The 24,597-nt window shown below is 49.5% G+C and overlaps 12 protein-coding genes across 12 annotated transcripts; 6 read left to right on the forward strand and 6 right to left on the reverse strand.

The window, feature by feature from the left end:
* Positions 1-950: 950 nt before the first annotated feature.
* On the forward strand, positions 951-1,877 carry N7496_004729 (N-acyl homoserine lactonase family protein; the record flags this gene model as incomplete). Its single annotated transcript, XM_056697658.1, has 1 exon — positions 951-1,877. The coding sequence occupies one exon, from the start codon at positions 951-953 to the stop codon at positions 1,875-1,877; it is 927 nt and encodes a 308-aa protein (XP_056556183.1).
* A 707-nt stretch (positions 1,878-2,584) lies between these two features.
* On the forward strand, positions 2,585-3,713 carry N7496_004730 (quinone oxidoreductase family protein; the record flags this gene model as incomplete). The annotated part of the gene is made up of 3 exons (XM_056697659.1): positions 2,585-3,247; positions 3,312-3,399; positions 3,460-3,713. The coding sequence occupies 3 exons, from the start codon at positions 2,585-2,587 to the stop codon at positions 3,711-3,713; spliced, it is 1,005 nt and encodes a 334-aa protein (XP_056556184.1).
* Positions 3,714-3,796: 83 nt separating this feature from the next.
* Positions 3,797-5,626, reverse strand: N7496_004731 (fungal specific transcription factor domain-containing protein; the record flags this gene model as incomplete). Its single annotated transcript, XM_056697660.1, has 2 exons — positions 3,797-4,705; positions 4,763-5,626. 2 exons carry the CDS (start codon positions 5,624-5,626, stop codon positions 3,797-3,799), a joined length of 1,773 nt encoding a protein of 590 aa, XP_056556185.1.
* Positions 5,627-7,102: 1,476 nt separating this feature from the next.
* Positions 7,103-8,190, forward strand: N7496_004732 (uncharacterized protein; the record flags this gene model as incomplete). Its single annotated transcript, XM_056697661.1, has 2 exons — positions 7,103-7,642; positions 7,723-8,190. The coding sequence occupies 2 exons, from the start codon at positions 7,103-7,105 to the stop codon at positions 8,188-8,190; spliced, it is 1,008 nt and encodes a 335-aa protein (XP_056556186.1).
* Positions 8,191-8,533: 343 nt separating this feature from the next.
* On the reverse strand, positions 8,534-10,634 carry N7496_004733 (flavin-containing monooxygenase; the record flags this gene model as incomplete). The annotated part of the gene is made up of 7 exons (XM_056697662.1): positions 8,534-9,021; positions 9,068-9,470; positions 9,548-9,771; positions 9,838-9,895; positions 9,944-10,019; positions 10,085-10,205; positions 10,253-10,634. The coding sequence occupies 7 exons, from the start codon at positions 10,632-10,634 to the stop codon at positions 8,534-8,536; spliced, it is 1,752 nt and encodes a 583-aa protein (XP_056556187.1).
* An 803-nt stretch (positions 10,635-11,437) lies between these two features.
* Positions 11,438-11,854, reverse strand: N7496_004734 (Carboxymuconolactone decarboxylase; the record flags this gene model as incomplete). Its single annotated transcript, XM_056697663.1, has 2 exons — positions 11,438-11,743; positions 11,801-11,854. The coding sequence occupies 2 exons, from the start codon at positions 11,852-11,854 to the stop codon at positions 11,438-11,440; spliced, it is 360 nt and encodes a 119-aa protein (XP_056556188.1).
* A 486-nt stretch (positions 11,855-12,340) lies between these two features.
* Positions 12,341-14,117, forward strand: N7496_004735 (fungal specific transcription factor domain-containing protein; the record flags this gene model as incomplete). The annotated part of the gene is given in 3 exon segments (XM_056697664.1): positions 12,341-12,412; positions 12,423-12,534; positions 12,574-14,117. The coding sequence occupies 3 exon segments, from the start codon at positions 12,341-12,343 to the stop codon at positions 14,115-14,117; spliced, it is 1,728 nt and encodes a 575-aa protein (XP_056556189.1).
* A 188-nt stretch (positions 14,118-14,305) lies between these two features.
* On the reverse strand, positions 14,306-15,481 carry N7496_004736 (uncharacterized protein; the record flags this gene model as incomplete). Its single annotated transcript, XM_056697665.1, has 1 exon — positions 14,306-15,481. One exon carries the CDS (start codon positions 15,479-15,481, stop codon positions 14,306-14,308), a length of 1,176 nt encoding a protein of 391 aa, XP_056556190.1.
* A 1,175-nt stretch (positions 15,482-16,656) lies between these two features.
* N7496_004737 (WD40 repeat domain-containing protein) lies at positions 16,657-18,611 on the reverse strand (the record flags this gene model as incomplete). Its single annotated transcript, XM_056697666.1, has 3 exons — positions 16,657-18,008; positions 18,076-18,203; positions 18,295-18,611. 3 exons carry the CDS (start codon positions 18,609-18,611, stop codon positions 16,657-16,659), a joined length of 1,797 nt encoding a protein of 598 aa, XP_056556191.1.
* Positions 18,612-19,933: 1,322 nt separating this feature from the next.
* N7496_004738 (M18 family aminopeptidase) lies at positions 19,934-21,699 on the forward strand (the record flags this gene model as incomplete). The annotated part of the gene is made up of 6 exons (XM_056697667.1): positions 19,934-19,991; positions 20,050-20,111; positions 20,178-20,279; positions 20,338-20,473; positions 20,525-20,617; positions 20,669-21,699. 6 exons carry the CDS (start codon positions 19,934-19,936, stop codon positions 21,697-21,699), a joined length of 1,482 nt encoding a protein of 493 aa, XP_056556192.1.
* Positions 21,700-21,948: 249 nt separating this feature from the next.
* On the forward strand, positions 21,949-23,127 carry N7496_004739 (DSC4 family protein; the record flags this gene model as incomplete). The annotated part of the gene is made up of 2 exons (XM_056697668.1): positions 21,949-22,184; positions 22,320-23,127. The coding sequence occupies 2 exons, from the start codon at positions 21,949-21,951 to the stop codon at positions 23,125-23,127; spliced, it is 1,044 nt and encodes a 347-aa protein (XP_056556193.1).
* Positions 23,128-23,367: 240 nt separating this feature from the next.
* N7496_004740 (ATP-dependent Clp protease proteolytic subunit) lies at positions 23,368-24,593 on the reverse strand (the record flags this gene model as incomplete). Its single annotated transcript, XM_056697669.1, has 5 exons — positions 23,368-23,801; positions 23,873-24,014; positions 24,075-24,100; positions 24,168-24,186; positions 24,249-24,593. The coding sequence occupies 5 exons, from the start codon at positions 24,591-24,593 to the stop codon at positions 23,368-23,370; spliced, it is 966 nt and encodes a 321-aa protein (XP_056556194.1).
* Between the last annotated feature and the right edge of the window lie 4 nt (positions 24,594-24,597).

Genomic DNA, 24,597 nt, shown 5'->3' on the forward strand with positions numbered 1-24,597 from the left:
TTCTTGTTATAAATCTCCCCAATGTCTTGGAGCTTTTTTTCTTTTTCAATCTCCCTTTGTCCACTCATGTCATCCCAAAGTTGGGTTCAAGGCTTCTGTATTTAGTATAGCATAGATAATCCGATACCGCCTTGATCGGCTTGATAAACACTATGTTGTTAGGGAATTGTAAATGTATGTCCTTTTTCAACTATGGTGGTCTCTTGGATGATTCCATTGTTTGACTTTGGCCCAAGACATTTATCTATCACGTTGTGGGTCCGGGATCTGATTATATGTCTCCTATGATCTCACCCCTATCAAATCCTCCAAGAATCTACATAATCTCAAGAACAGCCCACGTACCGAATTTCCTACCTAATGCCAGCTCCTGGCCATCCTCGTCCATTTTAGTGCTCACACCCTCGCCGCTTTTGCTCATTGAGTATACCTGAGCACATCTCTGAGTGCTCTGATCTGCTCACAGTGCATAGCCTGACTAGTACCCACTTGATATCCGGTGTTTTGCTTAGCATAAGTGCGCATACAGTCGTTTAGTAAGAGATCTTGCGCGTAGGCTGTTACCATACATACGGCAAGAGTGATGTTGTCTGGGTATACCGTGCATCCCAAGAGCTCTGCCTTTTGATAGGAGCGACAGTTGCAGAGCACGATGCTTCTTAGGTAGAAGGGCACTGATATTCGGAACGACTTCCCTCCTATCATGCTGCATTGTAGACAAAATCGTTGCCTCCAATTGACATCGAGGTATGGAGACCTTGCGCTCGGCAAACACGGCTGTCCTGGTGCCGGCTAATCAATACATTCGGCTAATCCCCTTCTTCGCCTTCGCTTGTCAACGGCATCTTTTTAATTTCTTATAAAAGCCCGCCCCTACATTTTATTGCACTAGTCTTATCGCTTTTTTTAAACCCAAATCGCCTGCCTTCCTGTCTCCGTTCCGACGCACAATGACATCTGAAATAAGTCATGGGGATGTGCATCTGACATTCCTTACGACTGGAACAGTCCGCATCAGACCATCAATGCGCTCCCAACCCATGAGCAAGCTTGGTATCTTCCGTCGGTTAAGATCTCTTCGCGATCGGGGATGGACGCCGCCTCTTCCAGTTGGAGTGTTCCTCATTCATCACCCAGAAGGCCTTTTTCTATTCGATACCGGCCAATCCCCTTGCTGCAACGATTCTGGATATTTTCCTCTACTTGCTCTTTTCAACAGCCTCCTGAGCCAATTTACTATTGAGCCTCGAGACGGTATTGTAGAGCAGCTTCTTGCGATGGATATTCGGCCAACCGATTTAAAGGGAGTTATCCTGAGTCACCTTCACAATGACCATGCCGGTGGCTTAGAGGACCTGATTGCCGAGGCACCTGATCTGCCAATTTATATCAGTCGCGAACACTGGGAAGCATTTGGCGAGCATCCTGTTTTTGCAAGCGTGGAGGGGGCAACTCCCAATCATTGGCCCAAAGACTTTGCACCAAGAATCGTGGACCTTCAGGAAAGGCCTCTCGGGCCCTGGAAGCAGTCGTATCCGCTGACGGCAGATGGGAAAATCTGCATTGTGGATACCTCTGGCCATGTTCCCGGACATATCAGTTTGGTGGTATACAGTGACGAGAACACGTCCCGCGATGCCGAAAAACAGCGTGTCACTTATCTTTTGCCCGGCGACGCAACATATGGTCTTGATCTTCTCGACAAGGAGGAGCCGGATGGTATCAATAATGATCCTATGCGTGCTTTACAGACCCTGAAGACTATCAAGCAATTTGCAATGGAGACAGACGTGGTCATCCTGCCCAGCCATGATCCCGATACCCCCCAGCTACTGGCTAAACGACAAACATATCGGCCTAAAGATCGCCGATCTTGAGAGTTCCTTGTTTCCAGCGCGGTATACGTGTATATTATATGATTCAAAGTAAGAGATAGACTCCCTTATTAGAATACTGGACTCCTTCTGTAATATCTCAATACACTATTGGTGGGAAGCCTCGTTACTGCCCGAAAAACCGCCCCGGATAAACTTCTGGATATATAGTAGCATTCTAGTAAAGTAGACTGTTTTGAAATAAATCCAGTGGACGTTGATCTTCCTATATTCAACTGACTGGAGCGACTTTACCATCAAAGGTAGCATATGTGGCGACAAAGTGACTTTACCGAGCGTGCCAGGTCAACCTGTGTTACAGAGCTAAACAAAGCAATGCCCCATGTGAAAAGTCAAAAAATAAAGTTAACCTGTTATCTACTTTAGTTCTAGCTAGAAGGAGGTGTTCATGTCAAATCTCGGGGTTAGATTGCAAATCTCGGCAGTGGACACTTCGGTAACATGTTCACTCTCGGCAATGAAGAGACTGCTACTTTTACTCTTCCCGACGGTAAGGTTGGTGCTCGGCATTCGGCACATCGTCGAGGGAATGAATTACACCGAGTATCAACCCAGTACGAGTTGCTGTCTCGAGGATATGGATATATGAAAGTGCGAACATCAACAGAGACAGATTGCTTTCTTTGGTTAAACTTACCTTTTCCATATAATTCCCCGTCTCAAGACCCTACAACACCGCCGCACTCGAAATGTCCACTCCACATACTATGAAAGCAACTATTCTGAACAATCCCGGCCCCGACTCTGAACTCGCTACACTAGCTGCAACTCCCGTTCCCGCTGTTCCTGATGGCTTCGTCCTCGTCAAAAATGCCTTTGCTGGCATAAACTATGTGGACATCTACGTCCGCACTGGCCAATACCCAATTCCCAAATCCAAGGATGTGATCATCGGACAGGAGGCAGCTGGAACCATTGCGGCGGTCTCCCCACTGGCATCCTCGCAGTACAATCTAAAAGATGGTGACCGGGTGGTTTGGCTCTTTCAAGGAGGCTATGCCGAGTACACAGCCGTCCCTGCCCGCCAAGTTATCAAGATCCCCGATGGAGTCAAAAACGAAGATGCAGTGGCTGCATTTCTCGTGGGTTTGACGGCGCTAAGTCTCGTGAACGATGCATTCCCCGTACAAAAGGGAGACAAAGTGCTGGTGCATGCGGCAGCAGGGGGTCTAGGACTGTTGTTGATCCAAGTCTTAAAGCAGAAGGGGGCGACGGTCATCGGCACAGCTGGGGGAGCGGAAAAGTGTCAGCTCGCTAAAAGATTTGGGGCCGACTTTGTGGTAGATTATAGGTCTGAGGTGAATTGGGTGGAAGAAGTGACGAAATTTACTGCTGGAGAAGGGGTCGATGTGGTAAGTGTTTTCATGGGCACGATGCTACATTGATTTTGATTGAAACAATACTGATATTCAGCAGGTATATGATGGTGTCGGCAAAGATACCTGGGCTGGAAGCCTGGATGTAACCAAGCTGTTTGGACGGGTCGTGTTTATTGGAAATGCCAGTATGGATCGACATGAAACGCGATGAGAAGCAAAACGAAGCTAACCATGGACGAACCCAGGTGGTCCTATTCCTCCAATCAACACCGATCTACTCTCTGAGAAGAACATTACAGTGATGCGTCCAAAGTTGCGAACCTACCTCGAAGTTGGAGATAGATATGTGCGGTACGCACAGGAGATTCTCGCCCTCATCGAGACAGGAAAATTGACGGTTTTGAAACACCACAAAATGTATTCACTTGAAGAGGTGGCGCAAGCCCATGAGGATCTCAAAGGAAGAAGGACAACTGGCAGGTTGCTGGTCAAGATATGATGGATATATTTCTATAATGAGTTGATCGGCTGAGAGAAATACTAGTGCTATACATCCTTTGTACAAGACCAGTAAAGGTACAATCATCGGGGCCAGTCAAATCCATCCACATCTATCCATAGCTTGGGATCATTGAACGACCATTCTTCTAGCGAGCCTTCGACTGGGAACAGATCTGACAGATCGATTTCATGGGAGCTCAAAACTTCCTCCCCGAGCAAGTCGAGGTTCGGAAATGTCTCCGCAGGAAAGGGGAACAATTTTCGTGAAGCCGATAAGAACGGGAGCTCTCCACATGTTTCCAATACCTGCCGGTCATCAAAGAGCAAAGACTTTGAGGGTCTGCCTTGCAGCTCCTCATCCTGCAACCGGCAGATCTTGCGGAGCACCATATCACATCCACCGTATTTGATGCGAAGTTGTGCCAGAATCGTACGAATGACACTCAACTCTTCTTCTCTGAGCCGCTCTTTCGCCTGTGTCTGTGGATGATAGTATATCTGAGGAATGGCGGCAAGCATCAAGAAAAACCCGTTAATCGGTAGTAGTTGTGAGATTTGTTCATGATGGTACAATTCCTCGAAAAGACGAATCATGCACGATGAGGCGACAACGGTGAGCAGGGTCGCCCGCGATCGATTGTCACTCGGCCTACAGCGAAAGATCGTAAATATAATGGCCACAAAGTACATGATGTATAACTGGTTAGTCAGCTTGCAGTACGGTCTCCGTTGACCATTAGAGTCGTATAGCACGAGATCGACTGGTAAGCTCTCCGTCCAGTTGTGAAGCATCGCGACAATTGGTGATAAATCCTGGACATCGAACTCGATAACGCGGCGGACGATCTGTGCAAGATGCACTGAGTATACGAAATTGCGCAGTTTGAATTCGCCACTACTACTGTCCACTGTGGGCAGCAGCACATCCATGTCGATGGACCGGATCATCAGTGGGCGACCCCAGCACGCCGCCTGAATGCCATCACTCATCTAAATTTAAATTATCAGAATGGAGTACAGGATAACATTATGCCGGAATATTCTTACCACAAGGTGCCACCACGCCCGGCGAAGGGACTCCCCATCTCGTAGACCACAATATGTCTCTTCCCGGTGCAATCCCATCTGTATCGCCAATCGAATCGCCAGCCCTGTCCAATGCCACGGCCCCCCCAACGACACCACATAAGGAGGTCTCAGGCTCCAGCATGACATAAGACAAATCGCCTTCAGTAAGGCCACATGATCTTCCTCGTCGCCATCCTCCTGCAGCGAGATCAGGCGCTTCACCTCACGATATAACGAATACGATAGACGCAGCTCTTCTGTGGACGAAATTCTCCTCATTAAACTCCCTCCCAGGCATATCGCTGATCGCAACACTGTCGGCATCATATTCCTATCCGGGTCAAGGAGCTCCTCTGCCCCCACGATCGGATATGTGGTGTAGACATGCTGATGGAAAGCATCAAACAGAGCGCGATGTAGAGGTTCTTTTAATGGAAGAGAAGTTGGCAGTGACCGAAGAACCGCCTCGACAGATTGCCACGATTGGACCGAAGTTTTCTCATGGCAACTGCTTATTCCCAGCGTTGAGCGTTGTTGATCTTGAGAGTTTAGCCCGAGGTCTTCGGAGGATGCTGATGGTTCTGCTGGTGGCTCTGCTTTTGATGACGCCAATGTAGCAGAGCCAGAAGGGCGGCGAAGAAAGTCATATGAAAGCACCGAGTCTGTCGCGATGAAGCTGTCACGCCCAAATATGTCGCCGACAGAACCCTGTTGAGAACTGTTGTCTGTTGTACAAGGAGATGGGAGCAAATCCAGCGGCTGTTGAGGAATGGGTCTTTCACCTGGTCGCTCGGGTTGTTGTAGAGTGTCCTGGCGTTGAATGTCTACACTCGTGGCGCGCATAGCTCCTTTTCGAGGCTTTCGAAGGCTTTGCCGTTGTCTTATTACATAAGTTGTTAGTGCAAAGATAAATAAAGCAGATCCTCCGTATGATGTTGTCGGTGGGATTATTCACTTACACGCATTGTTGACCCATTCGGCGACAATTACTGCATGTTTTGTGGAGACTATCTTGAAGATCACATCGTACCTGAGGGAACGTACGGTCCGCTTAGTTTGTTTCTTTAAATCCAAGAAATCAAGAAGGCCATGGATAGCGGTAATGATAGATGTGACGTACCTTTCTGTTGTGGCATTGCACGCAGATAACCCGAGCACGCGTATGGAATTTGGTGACCGCTGAGGAACGCTCCATCACTTGATGAGAGAATTGAGTCAATTGGTCGACCTGGTCACTGCGGTGGATTGAATCTGTGCTCGTAGGCGAGTTCAAGTTAACAGCTCAAGAAACTGAATCAGGATGGCCGAGGTCGAAATCGTAGTCGTCGCGAGTCGCCCAAAGCCGAGGCGGAAAGATCGGAGAGGATCATCCAATGCGGGGTTTCCGGGGCAGACCCGTAAAAACAAAGTGGATTGAGGGTCATGTTGACAATGGTGACAATATGGAACCGGTTACAGCATGTCTTATCCACTATCGTAGTTATTATATTTTTGTTTCTGTTCTTTATTGTGTATGCAAGGAAGGATAGCGCTATCTATGCACAACACCGACAAGAGTAAAATCCATGCACCTTCTACTTGCAATACAAAATAGCGACTGCCTAAAATCTGCCACCTAAATCGTACGGACATCGTTATATAGACCATCTCAACACTGACAGTGTCGAATTCAATCACAGCCATTCAGTAAATGAAGGTCTAAGGAAGCTTCAGCTAGACATGAACAAAACTATCGAGTATTGACCCTACTGGAGTCAAGATCATGGCATATATAGCACTGGGCCAATGCTGCCCCCCTTGGTACAAACAGGGCCAGGAATGGATGCTTTTCGACACGATTGATAGTTATTTACGTACCAAAGATGTCTTTATCATGAGCTATCCGCAAACCCAGGAAAATAGGGTATCTTTTTTTTTGAGGTAGGCAAAGTATCTCCGCGAGTGGAAGGAACATGAGATCTACCATGCATTCTGTGTTAAGGTAGTCAAGCTCGAGGCCAAACATCATGGAGCCAAGTTGCGAACTTGGCTCAGTGAGCCTGGGGATTACCGAGCCATCCGGAGGGGGACGCTGTTTGGAGGGTTGAAGTCGGCACTCGGTTCTCGGCACTGAGCTCTCGGCACTGAGAAACAAGACCCACCAGTAGAGGCTTTGGGTCATTTCATGACTATTCTCATCGTGATATCCAGGAACGGCCACACCGTTAAGCAAAAGATAGGTATTTAAATTCATACAGATCACACCACATTCGTAGACAAAGCACTCAACAAAATCGCAATTCATATCGCTAACCCACATCGACACCGTCTTTATCCACAATGTCTAAACTCATCGTCGTTCTAGGTGCTACAGGTGGCCAAGGCGGATCCATTGTCGAGTCATTTCTCAAGCTACCAGGTTGGCGAGTTCGTGGTTTGACACGAAATGCTAGCAGTGGGAAAGCTAAGGCCCTCTCTGCTAGAGGCGTCGAGGTTGTGGAAGCCAACACCGATGACCAGGCTAGCCTTGAAAAGGCCTTTCATGGTGCAAGTGCAATTTTTGCCTTCACTAATTACTACGACTATTTCTTTCAATTGGGACCCGAGAAGTCTATGGCTCGAGAGCTGGAACAAGGGAGTAACTTGGCTCGAGCTGCAGCAACCGTCCCTAATCTAGAACGATATGTTTGGAGTACTCTGCCCAACACTGATTTAGTGTCAAAGGGGAATGCGGTAGTTCCGCATTTCCAGGGCAAGGCCAATGTCGACCTGTTCATCAAGGAGAATCTTCCCGATCTCTACGAAAAGACTACTTTTGTGATGTTCACAATCTTTGCGGCAAATCTGAGCCTTTATGAGATTTTCCGGCCGATCTATCTAGTAAGTCAACATTGGCGATACTGTTGATGAAATGATGAGAGCTGAGAAGCTTGGATTTTCTTTACTAACTAAAACATAAGTCCGGTGCCAAAAAGTGGGTTCAATTCTACCCTGTTCATCCCGATACACCGTACCCGTCAATCGGTGACCATCAGGTCAACAGCGGTATATTCGTTCAAGGGGTGATTGAGAACCCTCCTCCTCCTGGAACATATGTTAAATGCCAAGTCGAGGAGCTCACTATCGGCTCGTTTCTTGCTGCTTGGGGCCGAGCCAGTGGCCTTAGCCCAGAGCCGAATTCTACAACGGTTGTTCAACTCCCAATGAATCAATATGTCGACATCTGGGGGGAAATGGGAGAGGAACAGGCCAGTCAATGGCGTTTCTTCCAGTATTTGAAGGACGCGCAGATTGATCCCGCCAAAGTCGAAGGGTACAGAATCGTTGAAGGGAAGGACATCTTGTCCGATCAGGCCAAGGCAGCACTGGTGCTCACCGAGGAAGGAATGAGAACTATGGATTGGTCAAGTTATCGCTCGACCAACTAGTTGATCTAGGGTTACCCAGCTACACGGAGGGTACCATCAGAGGGCCGTACTAGGTTCGAGTTTTCTGTGGAATGATCAGACTATTATTATCATACAGTATCAGTTTCCTCAATCTTCTCTATTTGGCCTTTAGAATTTTTTGACTTTTTAGTCAAACATATAATTAAATAACTATGAACAGGTATACTGAATAAGTACATGAGATTGAAATATAGAAAATTGGAAGATTTTGTAATTTACATCATTTGCCTCACATAATCACCAATATCCAATGAACCAGCACATTAAAATCTTCCCAATGATAGGAACAGCCTCCTCCAAAATGATATGACGACCACCAATTTTAGTCCTGGTTCAAATACCATGTGGAATCCGACCCATCAATCTCCTTGGTGGAAATACCGTTTCCTAAATAGGAAAAGCGGTTTTTTCTGGTATGGTAGACATAATCCCAGTCTTCTCCCCTGAATCGCTCCAGCGTATGAAAGAAATGAATTCTACTTCCAGGATGCAGAGCTGTCACAGGACTAGTTTCCGTACCATTCTTGAACCATGAAGCGCATGGCCCAGCCCAGGCTGTCCGCGGCATAAATGCTTGCGTATGCTCGTATAATTCGTTCACTGCATCCTTGCTGGGCGCAACGGCTTTGATTCGTTCTGTCTGACATTTTCGGATAACATTGGAGATGTAATGAGCGAGGAGTTCAGTGATGGTGAATACACTTCCATGGCCGATCGGTGCATTTAGTCCGAGAAAAACCATTTTCAGTGTCAATAATGATGATATGCGAGAATTGGGACAAGAGCTATAAACCGAGGAGCAGATGGAGGCTTGATTCTTGGGTTCATTATCTTTAAGTTTATGCAGATGACTTACCGAAGTAATTGGGCAAATCAGGGACGGCACACGACATGTATGACCGTGGAAGAGTCTTGGTCCAAATATCCTGAAGATTACCTGATCTCCCAACGATAGGGAATCGCGGACAGAAGGAAACGTTAAAGCCAGTAGCGCAAACAATAGCATCCACCTCAATAGTTTCTCCAGACTCTGTAATCAGGCCCGTTGATGTGATGCGCGTAATGGGGTCTGAGATAACCCTGACGTTAGGCTGCAACAAAGACTCGAGATAGCCCACTCCTGGTGTCATTCTGCGACAACCCAATGGAAATGAGGGAATGAGAGCTTTAGTTAGCTTCTCGTCGTCTTTCAAGGCCGCTCGCATGTATCTAATAACTGCTTCAGTTGTTGCCTTGTTCGTCTCTGAATCTTTCATCACCTAATTATCTGTTAATGCGACCCAGGTAGCACTCCAGTCCCATTTACGGGTGACCGGATTAAGCAGGAAATTCATACAATAGAGAAGTTGCTGTTGACTTGAATCTCAATAGCTTTAACAAATGTCCTGTATAGCTGGGGGTCCGCTTTGAATCTCTCAATCTGGGCTGGCGTAAATCTTTCGTGCTCGTCAAGCTCGATCTGTTCGAGGATTCCGCCGGCTTGACTCATAGCCAGGCTTTGAATGCGTGGAGGCACAATCCAGGTGGCCTCTTTGATGAAGTGAACAAGCTGCTTGGCGCCTACTGACATGTTAGCCATGCAATATGCTGTCGTCCAATTTCTGTGGTATTCTCGGTCACTCCTACCATTTTGAATCTCTGGTACAATTTGTACGCCGGAGGAGCCATTGCCAATAACTGCCACCTTTTAACCTGTCCAATCAAACCCTTCGGTCCAGTTGGCACTATGAACCAGGGTCCCAGAGAAGTCATGGAGGCCTGGGATCTCGGGCCATTTCCAATGACTGGCGTGATCACGCGAATCAGCTCTGACTATTGCCGACAGGTGCGCCATAATTTTGGGAAAGAAGAGTTAAATCGGAGATTCACTCACTTTAGAATCCCACTTGCGTTAAGAAGGAATTCGCAATGATCCTCGAAACTATTCCCAGTTTTCAGGTTTTTGATTGTGACCTGCCACCGTCCAGAATTTTCGTTCCAGTACGCGCCCACGACTTCATGCTCAAGTTTAATATGATGTTGCATGTCCTCTTCCGCATACAGGTTACAGAGATAGCCTTCAATCTCTTCAGCGGGGGAGAAGAAACTGCTCCATCCATGGTTTGGCTTCCACGAGAATTGGTAGTTATGTGATGGGATGTCACATTTGCAGCCTGGGTATCGATTCTCGTACCACGTTCCGCCAACTTTAGGGTTTTCTCGTAGATGACGTGCTCATAGTTTGTGAGTTGCTTGCGCAAAGTCCGGATCACATTCAGCCCGCTGGCACCTACCCCAATGGTGATGATGCGGATTTTGCTTGCTGTTCCAAGGGGCTGCTCATTCACTTTGTACAAAGACTCAGCTGAGCCATTTTGCTCCCTATCTTCGTCTTCGGCATTGCGAAGTTGCATAACGAGCTGGGCTAATCGCGGGATTGCCATGATGTCCGACCTCGTAAAGAGTAAGAAAATACAATGGTGATAAGAGAGGATAGCGACGCAAAAGTGAGCGTTTTCCAGGAAATGTATAGATCTTCACCTAGAGTTACGCTACCTTTATAATAATGCTAAATTTTCAGTCCTACATGGTGAAAATTTAGTAATGGATATAGACTAGGTAGCTGTGGTAACTTCGCTGGAAGGTGGAAAACACATCAAGCTCGGTAGTCGGCAAACTGTCGTCGTCCCGAAGTCCCCTCGCCTCGCCCTGTCGATGAGGCAAGATCCGGGGGAACCCCACTGTCTCCAATTCCGGCGGGCGCGAATAAGCGTTCTCATTCATAATGAATGGGTCTTCTGGTACGGTGCCGATCTAGGTCTCGCGTATCAGTAGCAAAGGGGTCATTGTCTACTCAACCCGCTTACAATTGTTTGGATCATTGCAAGGCGATAGGATGAATCTAGGCGTAGTACGTCGTGGGACGGTCATTTTGGACATTTCATTAGCAAACTCCTTCATATTATGGTTATTATCCTATGCCAAATCTACCTAGAGTAGGCCAATAATGGGTCGCATCTATTCCATGACCTTGTGAATATTTCCTGGTATTGATCAAGATATCTTCTTGGCTAATCTTCCAAATCCTTCGTAAAAGATTCTCTAAATTCCAGATGTATAGAGTACAAATGTGGAATGAAACATCCGATTTGCTAAGACAAGAAGTACGTTGTAATAATCTACTAGCGTCCTCTCAGGATTTCCTGGCCAGTCCATGATTCTTCAACTGAGCCATATCACCTTGACATTATACCTTGGACTTGCTCTTCACCGACGCCAAAACATCACTAGCAATTGCCAACGCATCTCTGCCTGCTGGAACCCCACAATAGATCATAGCATGCCTGCAAGCCTCGCAAATTTCCTCTTCTGTCAGGCCGTTATGGATCGCTGCTGTGATGTGAAGTCGTAGTTCCGGTCCTCGGTTCAAAGCCGTGAGCATCGCGATATTCATCAAGGATCGTTCTCGAAACTTCAGGCCAGGACGTGCATAGCTCGAAAAGCAAACTTCTGCAATGTATTCCTGGCTCGTCTTGGTAAAAATGTCGTCTCTCTGGCGTTTAATTAGAAGCTAGTTCACATTCAATGCCACGGAATGCAAGTGACTCACGGTGTTCTTTCCTAACTGAGATAGAAGATCCTCACCAAGGAACTTTCTCGCCATGGTGGCCCCAAGTAAAACTTTCTCGGAAGGTGTCTGGGCCATTGCAATAAATGTTGATGGAAACTCGATTTATGATCCAAGTTGATGGGTGATACTGAGAAATAATTTCTTCGTTTTATATTCTGGACAGGGGAACAGTGTACATAATATCGCGAGGTCGGTCGTACTTTTTTATAAGAATGGCGTTCGGCAAGACTATTTGGATCTAGAGGCTTCGGTTACTGCCGAAGAATCGGCAAAATCATGAATAGAGCTAGCAGTCTGCATCTCTTCGTTCTCGCCGGTAGTCGGTACACTCGGTGTTTCCTGGTTTGTTGGATAATTACTGGCTTGACCGGGGAAGTACCGGAATACTAATGAACAGCTACTGTACCATCACCCCAGCGCGTTGATCAAAGCGGAAGCTTCGGCAATATTCTGTCGGGTCTCGGCAAACCTCCTTCCTTTCATTGCCACCCTCCATTAGAACTCATCCTTGCCCTCAGAATGCCGAAAGTGCGCTCTCCACATGCGCAGCGTCGAGCACGTGCCGTGTGTACCCGCTGTCATAGTCGCAAAGTGAGTTCAGCGTGAGAACATATACATCGGAGGTCTAACTTGTGATCGAAGGTACGATGTGATCTCGAGACTCGGCCAAGCGGCGTTTGTAGCCGTTGTCAACGCGAAGGTTATGAATGCCAGTAAGCATCACTTCTAAAGTAATAATTATATTCTTGAAGTTGACCATTTCAGACCCCATATTGGACCACGGAAACAAAAGGCACGTTGCACTTCTCAGGCGACGGCTCTGTCAGAAGTCACACACCCGGAACTGCAGGCTTCATCCACAACACCAGTGACGCCTTCTCAGACCGCCCTACATCCACGACATAATATCGACTGCTCCGGGTCAAATAACGGCTCTCCTCAACATGAGCCACACTTTGTCAATGGCGACAACATTATATTGCAAGCCAGCCAGGCGACCCTTCTTCCACCTCCGGTTATCATTCAGGCGTTGAGTGATTTCTATTTCAGTGAGCTTTTCCCATTAGTACCAGTCCTCGATCGTCAACAAGCAGAAGTTCAAAGCTCTCTTCTGCTGCAACAATGCCTGTGTTTTGCTGGGAGCACCATGCGCCAATCAAGCTCGCCAGTCGAATGGTCTTCGTCTGTGATTTATGGGCGCATCAAAGTATTACTTCTTTTGCACCATGACGCCTCCCCGCTAAATACGCTCATATCTCTCTGTATTCTGGGTACTTGGCTTCCATACACGCCCGAAGCCAGAGTTCTGGATAACCCTTGGCAATGGACCGGCATGGCAATTCGTCTCGCACTCCCTGGAAGGGTGCGAAGGATATGGTGGTATCTTTTCAACAGTGATACTTTGCAAATGGCTTGTTCTGGATGCCCTGGAATGTTTCCCCTGCAGGAGACTCAGGTTCGTTTCCCAATACCGAGTGACTTCGATAATCAAGACATTGGGGCTTGGATGTTCTGCAAGTTTACCTCTCTTTGCAGATTACTCAGAAAGGTTCTGGAGCTTGGCAAAGCAGATAAGTCGTCACAGGACGAAGTTTATTCAACTCTGGATGAACTCGGCCTATGGAGGCAAAGCTTGCCTTCATCCCTGCAACTCTTTGATGAATCCAGCAAGACCAGGCAGATATATAATCGAATAACCGTTGAGCTGCATATCTTCTACTTGGTGACGACCATTTTAGCCAGCTTCCTCGGTCGGCGTGACAATCCATCGTTATTTAAATACAGCTCGATGGCAGCTTCGGCCTGCATCGCCCGATTATACGAAGAGATTCTCCTCCACGAAGAGGTCACATATCTCCTTCCAATACACTCTTGGGCACACCTGGTCGCGGCTATTCCACGAGCGTTTAGCGACGGCGATCTATTAAACCCAGATCGAGCCTATGAGATTCAAATAAGCCAACAAGTTTTGGAAATACTAAGCAAGAAACACACTTCAGCTGCCGCAGTACGAAGCCGCATCGATGCCCTCGGCGGCTGCAGTGCAGGAACGTTTCCTCCACAGGTGGGCACCATGTGGGATTCACTTCCTGCGCCGATCCAAGACGAGAAGAAACAGCGTGTACTTTCTCTCTTCCATTTTCCTGTCAACTTTTGTCCAATGTTGGATTTACTCAGATCCACAGGAAGTCTCGGAGGAGTGCCGCTCCCCCATTCGTCGCCCATTGACAATGATGCTGATGACTGGTCCATTGATTGGTCTTCATTTTTATTCGACGGCGCTATGAGCTTTTAGCAAATTCACTAAAGAATAATCCGTTTTTGCGGGCCATTTCAAAGTTAAGTGGCTGCTGAAAAGCTCCAATCGTGGGGTCTAGGGAGAGAATGAATACTACGAATTGATGCAGAGCTTTGTGATGATTTCCACCAAACCACCTATATACTCAACATATCAACCTCATACATCCTAGGAAGACCCCTCCCTCAAATCCCTTTCCCATCCCCAATGGGCTGTATAAGCGAATAACTCCCCATCCCCCCGACCTCCTGCACCCCCGTCGAAAGCAACACCGGCCTCATCTCTCCATCCCCACTAAAAAACAAACTCGGCCTCTCCCTCCTAAAATAATCCACAACGAACCCATCCTCAAACACAACCCTCGTCGTAAACGCCACACTTGCATTATTAAACGTCCACGGTCCCGCCCACGATCTCGCAAACGCATGACGCCCTACATTCGGCCCATCCCCGAATCCCGCATCAGCCAGGAGAGAGTGGACCAGCATGTGGTAGTTCCCCCGTTTATCTTCCCAGATGAAGGGGTCTTCGCTGGGAAAGGGGAATATGGGGGAGTCAGGGTGGAGACGTGTGTAGGGGCCTGTGGAGACTGATGCGATGGCGAGGTTTATTTGTTCGGCGCCGCTGCAGTTGTAGGGGCAGCCGCGGTAGGCGAGGATTGTTTGGGGATGTGAGTTTCTGGTCTTATGGTGGGAGCTGAGATGAAGCGGTGCTGGGTTGGTTATATCAGCGTCCCAGGCGTTGTTGTTCGTGCCTGGCATAATCTGGCCGTGGGAGGTCCAGTTGTATAAATCTGGAGAGGACCAGAGGCTGATTCCGCTCTCGCCGTTGAGGGTGTTGCCCGGTCCGCAGGTGAAGTTTACATTCTGGCAGGTAGACGGGACATTTTGTGGACATCCTATATTATACATCAGATATTTCTGGTCCGTTTCGCTCCAGATGACGGTTGGGTTATGCGCGAAGGAGGGTGCGATATCTTGCTTGAAGGTGTATGGCCCGAGGGGTCCCGTTGTAGATTCAGCTCGGATGATACGGCTGAAGGGGGACCAGTAATCCAGGCCGCAGCCATGAGTGAACTCGGAAACGATTAGATGGTAGAGGTCTTTGTTTAGTCGGTCTTGAAGGATTTGGTTGCACCATGATGATGTCCCCTCTTCCGTGAGGTTGTAGCCATTTGCCCGCGGGCCTGGACGGAGGTCGAGTCGTCCGCAGTCGTTGCCTGTCCAGCCAGGGTCACAGATACAGGTATTGTGTGAACATATGCCGTTCAAACCGCAGTCTTCCTCGTTGGTGCAGGCTAGAGATGTTGGAAGAAGCCCGAGAGTTGATGCCAAAAGAGTGAGTTGAACAAATTGCTTCATAATGTTTAGTATTATTCGGTAAATGTTGAAGTAGCTATGAGAATCTGTATAACGTACTTATATGCTAACACTAGAGGATTATCATTATATGCAACTCGTCTATTGACTCCATTAGTCAATCGACCATTCACCCCGCACTCGGAGAGCTTCCGGCTATACAATGCTCGAGCTTGGGCGCGGATAGTCCCGACAATTGGGGAATGTAGAGCACTTGCAAACCGGCGGCTAATTTGATCTTGAGAAGACGAGTAAAGATCGTCATTTTCCCGCTAATCTGCCGATATCAAGCTTGGATAAGAGGGTAAGGTTGCAGCACTCCGTAGCATCCATGAGGGGAACACTCCAGATACCCGAAGTTACGACTAATGGTTGATGAAGGATCTAGATCCAGTATTGGTGTACAGCAAGGAGAAACGGGAAAAATCAACTTGAAACCTCATCTGCATTCTCATTCTCAGCATGACTAGAAAACCTCCTGCGCCAACTAGATGATATGCTATTTGTAGACATTGAAAAGAAAAGCATCAAGAAAGCTCAGCATTAAGCACATCGTCGAAGTGAAAGGGGAAAGGGGAATGGGGAGAACAGCAAATTTGATGTGGAATAAGCAAAATCGTATCGTCGTCATGGGAAAGGGGGTAATGAGCAATAATAATAAAACCGTCCACACGTTGTCCTAACGCCGCGGGAGCAACCGGCGCATCCAGTCGCTTGATTGAAACACCATGAGCGCCACCGCTAGACCTGATGAAAGTGGATGAACCTGCGCCTGATGAAGAAGCCTCTTGTACAGAGACTGAAAACCGGAGGCAAGGGGAAGAACAAAAAACGAAGAAAGAAGCAAGCAAAATCAGATGGCACGCCAGGGGATAAGAATATGAGAAGCAAGGTCCCAGTCGGATGAAAAGAACCAAACAACTCTGAATGTTCTGCGAAGAAAGGTGTGACCCGACGAATCGGGTCAAAAGATGCGATAGATGGGGGAGGATGGATGAATGATGATGCCCATAGAAATGCAGAAAGATCTTCCCCGGAATCCCTTGATATCGTTATCATGAAAAAATGTGTCCATGCCATGTAGCCAAGGTCCGACCGAAACTCCATGTCGAATGCACTGAAAATCAAATGTGAAAGGCTCTGGAATCCAGACCAATCGTCTTCTTTTGGCGACGCAATTAACGGATGGTGCTCCATTCCGTAAACTTGCTAACCCCTCGGCGCGAGTCACGGTTAGCCCGCCTGTCATAGATCTTCCAGAAACGGAGAGTCTCGTCGCCGGCACCAGTCACGACGGTCTGACCATCGGGGCTCATGGCGAGATACAGAACACGGAACGTGTGGCCGGTCAAGGAAACAACCTGCTCCATGCGCGGGTACTTCCAGATGACGATCTGGTTTTGGCTGTAGCCGTGGGTACTGATGATCTCGTCGGAATTCTTGGACCACGACAAGTTGCAGACCTGGCTGCCCGTGTCCACCTCCTTGATAAGTGCGCCGGTGGAAGTGTTCCAGAATTTAATAGTGCGGTCTGCAGTACCGCCACCCGAAGCAAGCAGATGGTGTTGGTGAGGGGACCAGGCAATGGCCTTGACAGCGGCACAGTGGTCGGAGAAGCGATAAAGGGGAGTTTCGTTCAGCTTGTCCCATACCATAAGCTTGTTGTCATTGCCGCCAGAGGCCAATTGACCATCTTCCGTGTTCCACTTCAATCCACAAACCTCTTGTTTGTGGCCAGACAACCGCCGAAGGTACTGATCCGGAGAACGAACGTCACGGTGGTAGATGAGGCGGTCTCGAGAACCGGATGTGAGGATGTGGTCGTTCCAGGCCAGAGCACCAACCCGATTGGTGTGGCCCACCATGGTTCGCAGTCGTCGACAATGCTCTGCATCCCAGATCTGCACGAGACCCTTGCCCGTGCCAATTGCAAGGTGGGTACCTCGCTGGATCCAGCTAACGCTGGTCACGGTGTCATCCTTCAGCTCACAGAGCTTGGTCACTCGGCTAGACTGCGAGTTCCACATGTAGACGGAGTTGGCTAGCCCGACACCCAGCACATTGGAGCTGCCCCAGTCAACCAGATTCAGGTAGAAATCATCCTGCAGATCAGGAGCATCGAGGACCTTGAAGGGAACCTTGTTGATGTATCGGGGCTGCTTCCGCGGGGTTTCAAGGATGCGCTGACTCTCATAACGAATAGGCGAGGTACTGTAGAGCTCGGAACGGACATTCAGGTTGGGTGCATGGGCGCTTCGGGGAGTCTTGGAGGGAGTAGGGTGACCAGATCCGGGACGGGTCGGGCCGTAATTGAAGAGGTTCTTGTGCGGAGTTGAGGGGGTGATTCCAGAGGAATGGAGATTGCCTATCAGGTGGGCCGGAGGTGTGTGGGACCGAGTCTTGTCATTGATCCCGTTGCCAAAGCCCAGCAACGGATCCGATGGAAGGGAGTCGAGATCGGGTTGAGGAACGGTGCTGCCGAAGAGTTCACTGCGCAGGACTCGGGAGAATGTGCGATTGGCTTCTTCCGCTGTTTATTTCAGAAAGGTTAGCAGGGAGATTTCCTCGCGGCGCTTGCCAAACGGGATAGGACGAACTCTTTTGGAAATGCAATTCAGAATGCGGAGCGCGCCGCTTGGACTTGGAAGGAGTAGTCGGACATCCATCCTCATGAAGCAAACTGTACGTCGCTTGCAAATCCTGGCCGTCACGATTTGGAATGAATCTTCGGAGTCCAGTCAGTCACATGCTCATCAAGACCCGCTTTGTCAAGGTTCCCCAGCATCTTTCCACGTTGACACTGAATTGAGACTTACCGATCGCCATAGACCCGCTGCCGTTTGCGACAAGGGCTCATCCCAGGTGTCCTCTCACGCTGGCGCCCAGCATCCTCAAGATCTTTCAAGGCCTTATCGAGCGCATTTGCATCCACAGGCTCCGAATCCCTGTCCGTTCGTGAATGGTTGCCCAGATTATCCGGGTAAAATATGGTCTTCTTCGCGGGTACACTCGGGGGTGTCGTGGAAGCAGGAGGGGAGATCATATTAGCAGCAGCCTGCGCGCGAGCTGTCCCTCTGGTGATCCGTCCACCACTGCTCACACCCGCCTCTGTGTCCTGAGAGCGATCCCCCATACTGGCGGCAGGTCCTCAGGCCCCAGAAGCAGATTGTGTGATGACCGACAGTCCAGGTTGTGCATGCGCCAGAGGTACCGGTTGGATGGGAATTCGAATGAAGGACGCAATGAGCCGGGGTCAGAGGGGAAATGGGGGAGGAACGATGGTGATATTTGAAGGCGGTGGGTGGCTTGGTGATGAGATGGGGAGATTCAGCGACGGGCGCTTGGATACGGTGATAGCAGGCACAACCCACCACTTTGACGGGCTGGACGAGACACCACTGAGTTTCAGCAGGACAAAGAGAATGGCAGAGAGCCAGATGGGGGGAGGAGAATGGATTGGAATGTCTCCAAGGGAGGGTTGTCTCTCTTCGGCATCCCTCTCGCAAGTCACGCGTCGGAAACGCTAAGCCTATTTGGGCGATGATACTGGGGGAAGTCAAGGAGCAGTTTGGACACTACGTAAGTGCTTCTTTGATGATCTTCTTTGAATGAACTACTGCTCCACCCGTTACTCCGGCGCAATTACCCTTATTCTTGATTTGTCCGGTGGCTCGGTTTTACTTTGGTCGGAGGCCATTTTCATGGTTGTGGGGGGATCGTGGTTCTTTGTTATGGTGGGCGCCACCTTTTTCCTGATGCTACTTCCTACAGTCTCAGGGTTGTTTACATTTGATGTGATCTGACACGCGTGGAAGATGCAGAGGAGCAAGAGTTCCACAGCTAAACGGAACTTGCCAGAGACAGTGGGGGATGAGAAACCCGACGCGACTGGTCGCGCTTCCACGCGCCTCGGACGCGCAGAGCTTGGGCCATTTGACTGTGATGGCTCAAAACAGACTAACGAGACCATAGCAACAACCCTTGCCAACCAATCCAGCCCTGGTCAATTCGGAGAATATGGTCAACTCTAGTCCAATAGATATTATAGAGTCTAAGACCGATCCATGGCTCAGTAAATGCTGTTAATCAACAGGAACATGCGGTAGGTGTAATTGCTGTAAAGGTGGTAATTGTTACCAGGCATTCTCTACGATTAATTATTTACTAGGTAGTATACTAAGAAAAGAAAAGGACGTTCTCATGCAGTAAGTTGTAAGTTGTAGTTGTACTTTGCTATACAGAGTTAGAAACAAGATAAGGTCACTATGGCTACTGAAGCTAGTACGTTGGAGTCGGCAAACCACACAAATCAACCGCCACCCGAAAACCCTGCCTCCTTTCGACACCTCCACCAGGTTGACTATGCCTGCAGTGCCTTATAAATCTACCTTTTCACTGTCTTCCTTGCGCCACACTTTCTTTCACCGAGCTTACTATTCCTCTTACCCTAACACGATGGCCTCTAAGCAGCCTGCCAAGGACTTCCTGTCCTTCGTGAACGCCTCCCCCACTCGTAAGGTTCTTTCCGAACCCCGAAAACCCACCGGGAACCTGTCACTGACTAGGTCTAGCCTTCCATGCCGTTCAGTCTGCCAAGGATCTTCTGGCCGAAGCTGGTTTCCAAGAGATCAAGGTATTTTCTGAAAGCCCCACCCTTCTTCACCGGCTAAAGAGGCCGATCTAACTCACTCTTCTATAGGAGAAAGATTCTTGGGCTAAGACCTGCAAGCCCGGTGGCAAGTACTTCTTGACTCGCAACACCACCACCCTCGTTGCTTTTGCCATTGGAAAGCAATGGCAGGTATGTTTTTAATCTATCATGGCTCTAATGTATGCTCTACTGCTAACTACTAGACTAGCCGGGTAACTCTATCTCCATGATCGGTGCCCACACCGACTCTCCTGTTCTTCGGGTTAAGCCCGTGAGCAAGAAGAGCGGCGAGGGCTTCATCCAGGTCGGTGTTGAGACCTATGGTGGTGGTATCTGGCACACCTGTATGTTCTATTACCTTCCTCAATGTTTGATCAGCTACTAACAGTGCTTAGGGTTTGACCGTGACCTCGGTGTCGCCGGCCGTGTGATGACCCGTGCCAGCGATGGATCCATCGTGCAGAAGCTGGTCAAGGTCGACCGTCCCAGTACGTGTTTCCAAATTCCCAATTGATTGACAATTTACTAATCTGTCGCAGTCCTTCGTATCCCTACTCTGGCCATCCACTTGGACCGCCAGGAAACCTTTGCCTTCAACAAGGAGACGCAATTGTTCCCAATTGCTGGCCTCGTGGCTGCTGAGCTCAACCGCACTGGCGAATCCAAGCCCGCCGGTGATGCCGCCAACGGTGCTAATGACACTGAGAAGGTTGATGACTTCTCCCCTCTGAAGGCTGTGACCGAGCGCCACCACTCCCACTTTGTCGAGCTCGTTGCTGCCGAGGCTGGCGTCAAGCCCGAGGACATTCTGGACTTTGAACTGATTCTGTTCGACACCCAAAAGTCCTGCCTTGGTGGCATGCTTGAGGAGTTCATCTTCTCTCCCCGTCTGGACAACTTGAACAGCTCTTACTGTGCTACCGTCAGTCTGATTGACTCCGTCGCTGACAAGGCTGCGCTGGACAACGAGTCCGCCATCCGCCTCATTGCGCTGTTCGACCACGAAGAGATTGGTAGCCGTACTGCCCAGGGTGCTGACTCCAATGCTCTGCCTGCCGTCATCCGCCGCCTGTCGATGCTCCCTTCATCCTCTTCCTCGGATGTCGACCTGGCGACTGCCTATGAGCAGACCCTCTCCACCTCTTTCCTGGTCTCCGCCGACATGGCTCACTCCGTCAACCCCAACTACGCTGCCAAGTACGAGCAGGACCACAAGCCCGAGATTAACAAGGGCCCCGTGATCAAGATCAACGCCAACGCTCGCTATGCTACTAACTCTCCGGGCATCGTCCTGCTCCAGGAGGTTGCACGTAAGACCTCGGCCGAGACCGGTGAGCCCATTCCTCTGCAGCTGTTCGTTGTTCGCAATGATTCCAGCTGCGGTAGCACCATTGGCCCTATGCTGTCCGCTGCCCTGGGTGCCCGTACCTTGGACTTGGGTAACCCGCAGCTGAGCATGCACAGTATCCGTGAGACTGGCGGTACTTATGATGTCGCCTATGCGATCCGCCTCTTCACGGGATTCTTCCAGCACTACTCGGAGCTGTCCAAGACCATTTTCGTGGACTAGACAGTATAAGTAGAAACCTGAGAAAACCATATAAATCAGAACTGCATTATTTATGTACTGAGATATGATCAAGGTCTCTCTAGTACAAGTAAACTGTGCTGTATACAATTGTAAGCCACTATCGGCACGTGCTCGGCCCGAGCCCAAGCCGCCCACCCCCAACTCCACAGCTTCTTATCAGACGTAATCCACCCCCGAACCGCCTGGACACTCGATTGCCGAACCTCGTCCATGCCCCCATGACCCTCTATGACCGACGTCGATGCCTTTAGGGATGCAGAGCACATCGCCGACGTCTCTGGCATTACCCTCGAAGATGTGGAGTCCGGATCACCAGTGCCAACGAGCAATAGCGGCCTCCGCAATCAGGATAACGGCCGCGTGAAGAAGCTCCAGTCTGCCGCAAAGGTTGCGTTCATTGATCGATTACTACGCGACCTTGATATATTGATATATTGCGAATTATCGGCGCTGTATTATATGGAGTGAGTTTGGCTTTTCCTTGCCCTAGAACATGATGTTATGGGGTTATTGAGTGTGGGGAGATCCTCCGTCTTACTCCCGGAACCACCACCGTCACCCCCATCACGAATACCGAGCTAACCCCTTCGCTTCCATAGCTGCTCTGTCACTTTATTTGCCATTCGTGCCATCGTCCAACTAATATGTTTCACACCTAAATCGCCACCTTTTGACCCCACGCGCAATCAGCCCTTCGTCGGCGCCATCCTGGCCAGCAACCTAGTCTGCATGATCTTCCATGCCTTTTTCATCCGCCCAGAAGCCGGCGAAGCTACACGGGGATACCTACATGGCGGACTATTCATCGATTTCATTGGGCAGAAACCCGTCCCCGTATTCCGACTGCTGGTATTCGATACCCTAATCCTGCTAGTCGATGTTGTCATGCTAGCATTGATCATTGAACGGGTGAAGACGGTGGGTACCAAGGGGCAGGCCTCCTTGAGTCCAAATGGAAATGCAACGACGAATGCAAACGCAGACACGAATACCGCGCAAGCGGGACAACAAGACCATGATGCGGAGGAACGCGGGGTACGCACTAGTGAAGACGGGGGTGATATTAATGATTCTCGCGAGAACGATACTACAAATACCTCGCCAGTTCCTGAGATTGACGATGATGTACAAGATGAGCGCACGACACTACTTGCTGACCCCGGCGAAGGCGGTACGGGACCGATTCCGCGGGGAGGCCATCCATTAGACTCGTTCTCGACGGGGCAGGCAGTCATTATGGATATGGGCTTTTTCACTACGATACGCGATCAATGGAGACATTCGAGTACGCCCGTTCGAAGAGGGGATGCTCGTTATGCACCCTCCCCGCAGGCGGCGACTTTTCTTCGAGAGCGCTTGGGGCTACAGGTTGGAGCTGATGGCCGCATTGTACGCATAGAGCAATGACATTTTGGACATGCATGGCATTCTTCTGTTTTACATGATATGTATTCTACTTTCCATAATCCACACTCCGATGAAGTGGACCATGAGACGCCCGCGTATACAACACCCGTAAATCTAGGGGTCGACCTATCGCAAAGCCGTAGAGGAAAGAGTTTGGATATAAAAGTAGAGCTGATCATGATAATTATACAAATCGAGCACCTCGAACATGAACTATCTCCCCAAACCTCCAATCCACATCTACCACCCTCTAAACAGCCGGCGGCTTCCTTCCCCTTCACCACCATTCCCCTCACTCTGAACCCTCCTATCCAAAATCTCATCTACAATGCCCAACTCCAACGCCTCCTGCGCCCCCATAAAGTAATCCCTCTCCATCAACCTCTCAATCTCGTCTAGCGACATCTGCTTCTTACCAGTCAAATGGCGCTGATAGATCTGATTGAGTTGCGCGCGCACACGCAGGATTTCCTTCGCGTGGATTGCGATATCGGTTGCTTGGCCGAAGTAGCCGCCCGAGGGTTGGTGGATCATGATCGAGCTGTGGGGGAGACAGTATCGTTTGCCCGGTTGGCCGCCGCAGAGGAGGAGGGAGCCCATTGAGGCGGCTTGGCCGACGCAGATTGTGCTTACGGGGGAGGCGATGTAGGTCATTGTGTCGTAGATTGCGAGGCCTGGGTTGAAGAGGGGGGGTGTTAGCGAGTGGCCTTGTGTAAGCTTGGTATAGTGGTTGACGAGGATGTACCTGCTGTTACTGAGCCACCGGGGGAATTGATGTAGAGGTGGATTGGTTTCTGGGGGTTGTCGGCTTCGAGGAAGAGGAGTTGGGCGACGATTGAAGCGGACATGGTCTCGTCGACTTCGCCATTGAGGCAGATGATGCGCTCCTGTGAATGGGCATGTGAGTGTAAGTTCAAAGAAGGTTATATACAAAGCCAAGTGCGTACCTTGAGAAGTCGCGAAAAGATATCATCTAAGTTGAGCGAAGAGATGCTAGTTAGCTATATGGATTCATGTTCGAGTTCGACGTCGCAACGTACAGGTGTGCCAGCCGCCTCCCTAAATATTCAGTCAATATACAGTCACCACATATAGCTTCCGGTATAGCAATAAGGACTTACCACCGTCTCTGTCACGAATGGGGTGGGCGTCCAGCCCCGCGGGGGAGTGCGGTCAAACGAAGCTATTGAGCTTGAGAAGGGCCGCGTGCGAACAGCGGATTGTACACGAGAAATGGAACAGCGAGGGACCGACCGCCCTAGTCGCTGAAGGCTGAATGTGGGCCTCATCTTCAATTGCGGTTCAGTATGTGCAGCACTTCCCACAAGAGCGCTTTTGCAGGAGTTGATGATCAACGGAGCAGTCTTGCGCTTGCGGCCTCGAAGGCGGAGCGGAGATGGTGACTGATAAGCGGAATCTGTTATCGGCGCTAAGATAATGGCCCAGCATTTTCCTTCCACTTTCATGCAC

The sequence above is a fragment of the Penicillium cataractarum genome (genome assembly GCF_028827025.1).
Source record: "Penicillium cataractarum strain IBT 29864 chromosome Unknown utg000004l, whole genome shotgun sequence".
NCBI classification, from domain to species: domain Eukaryota; kingdom Fungi; phylum Ascomycota; class Eurotiomycetes; order Eurotiales; family Aspergillaceae; genus Penicillium; species Penicillium cataractarum.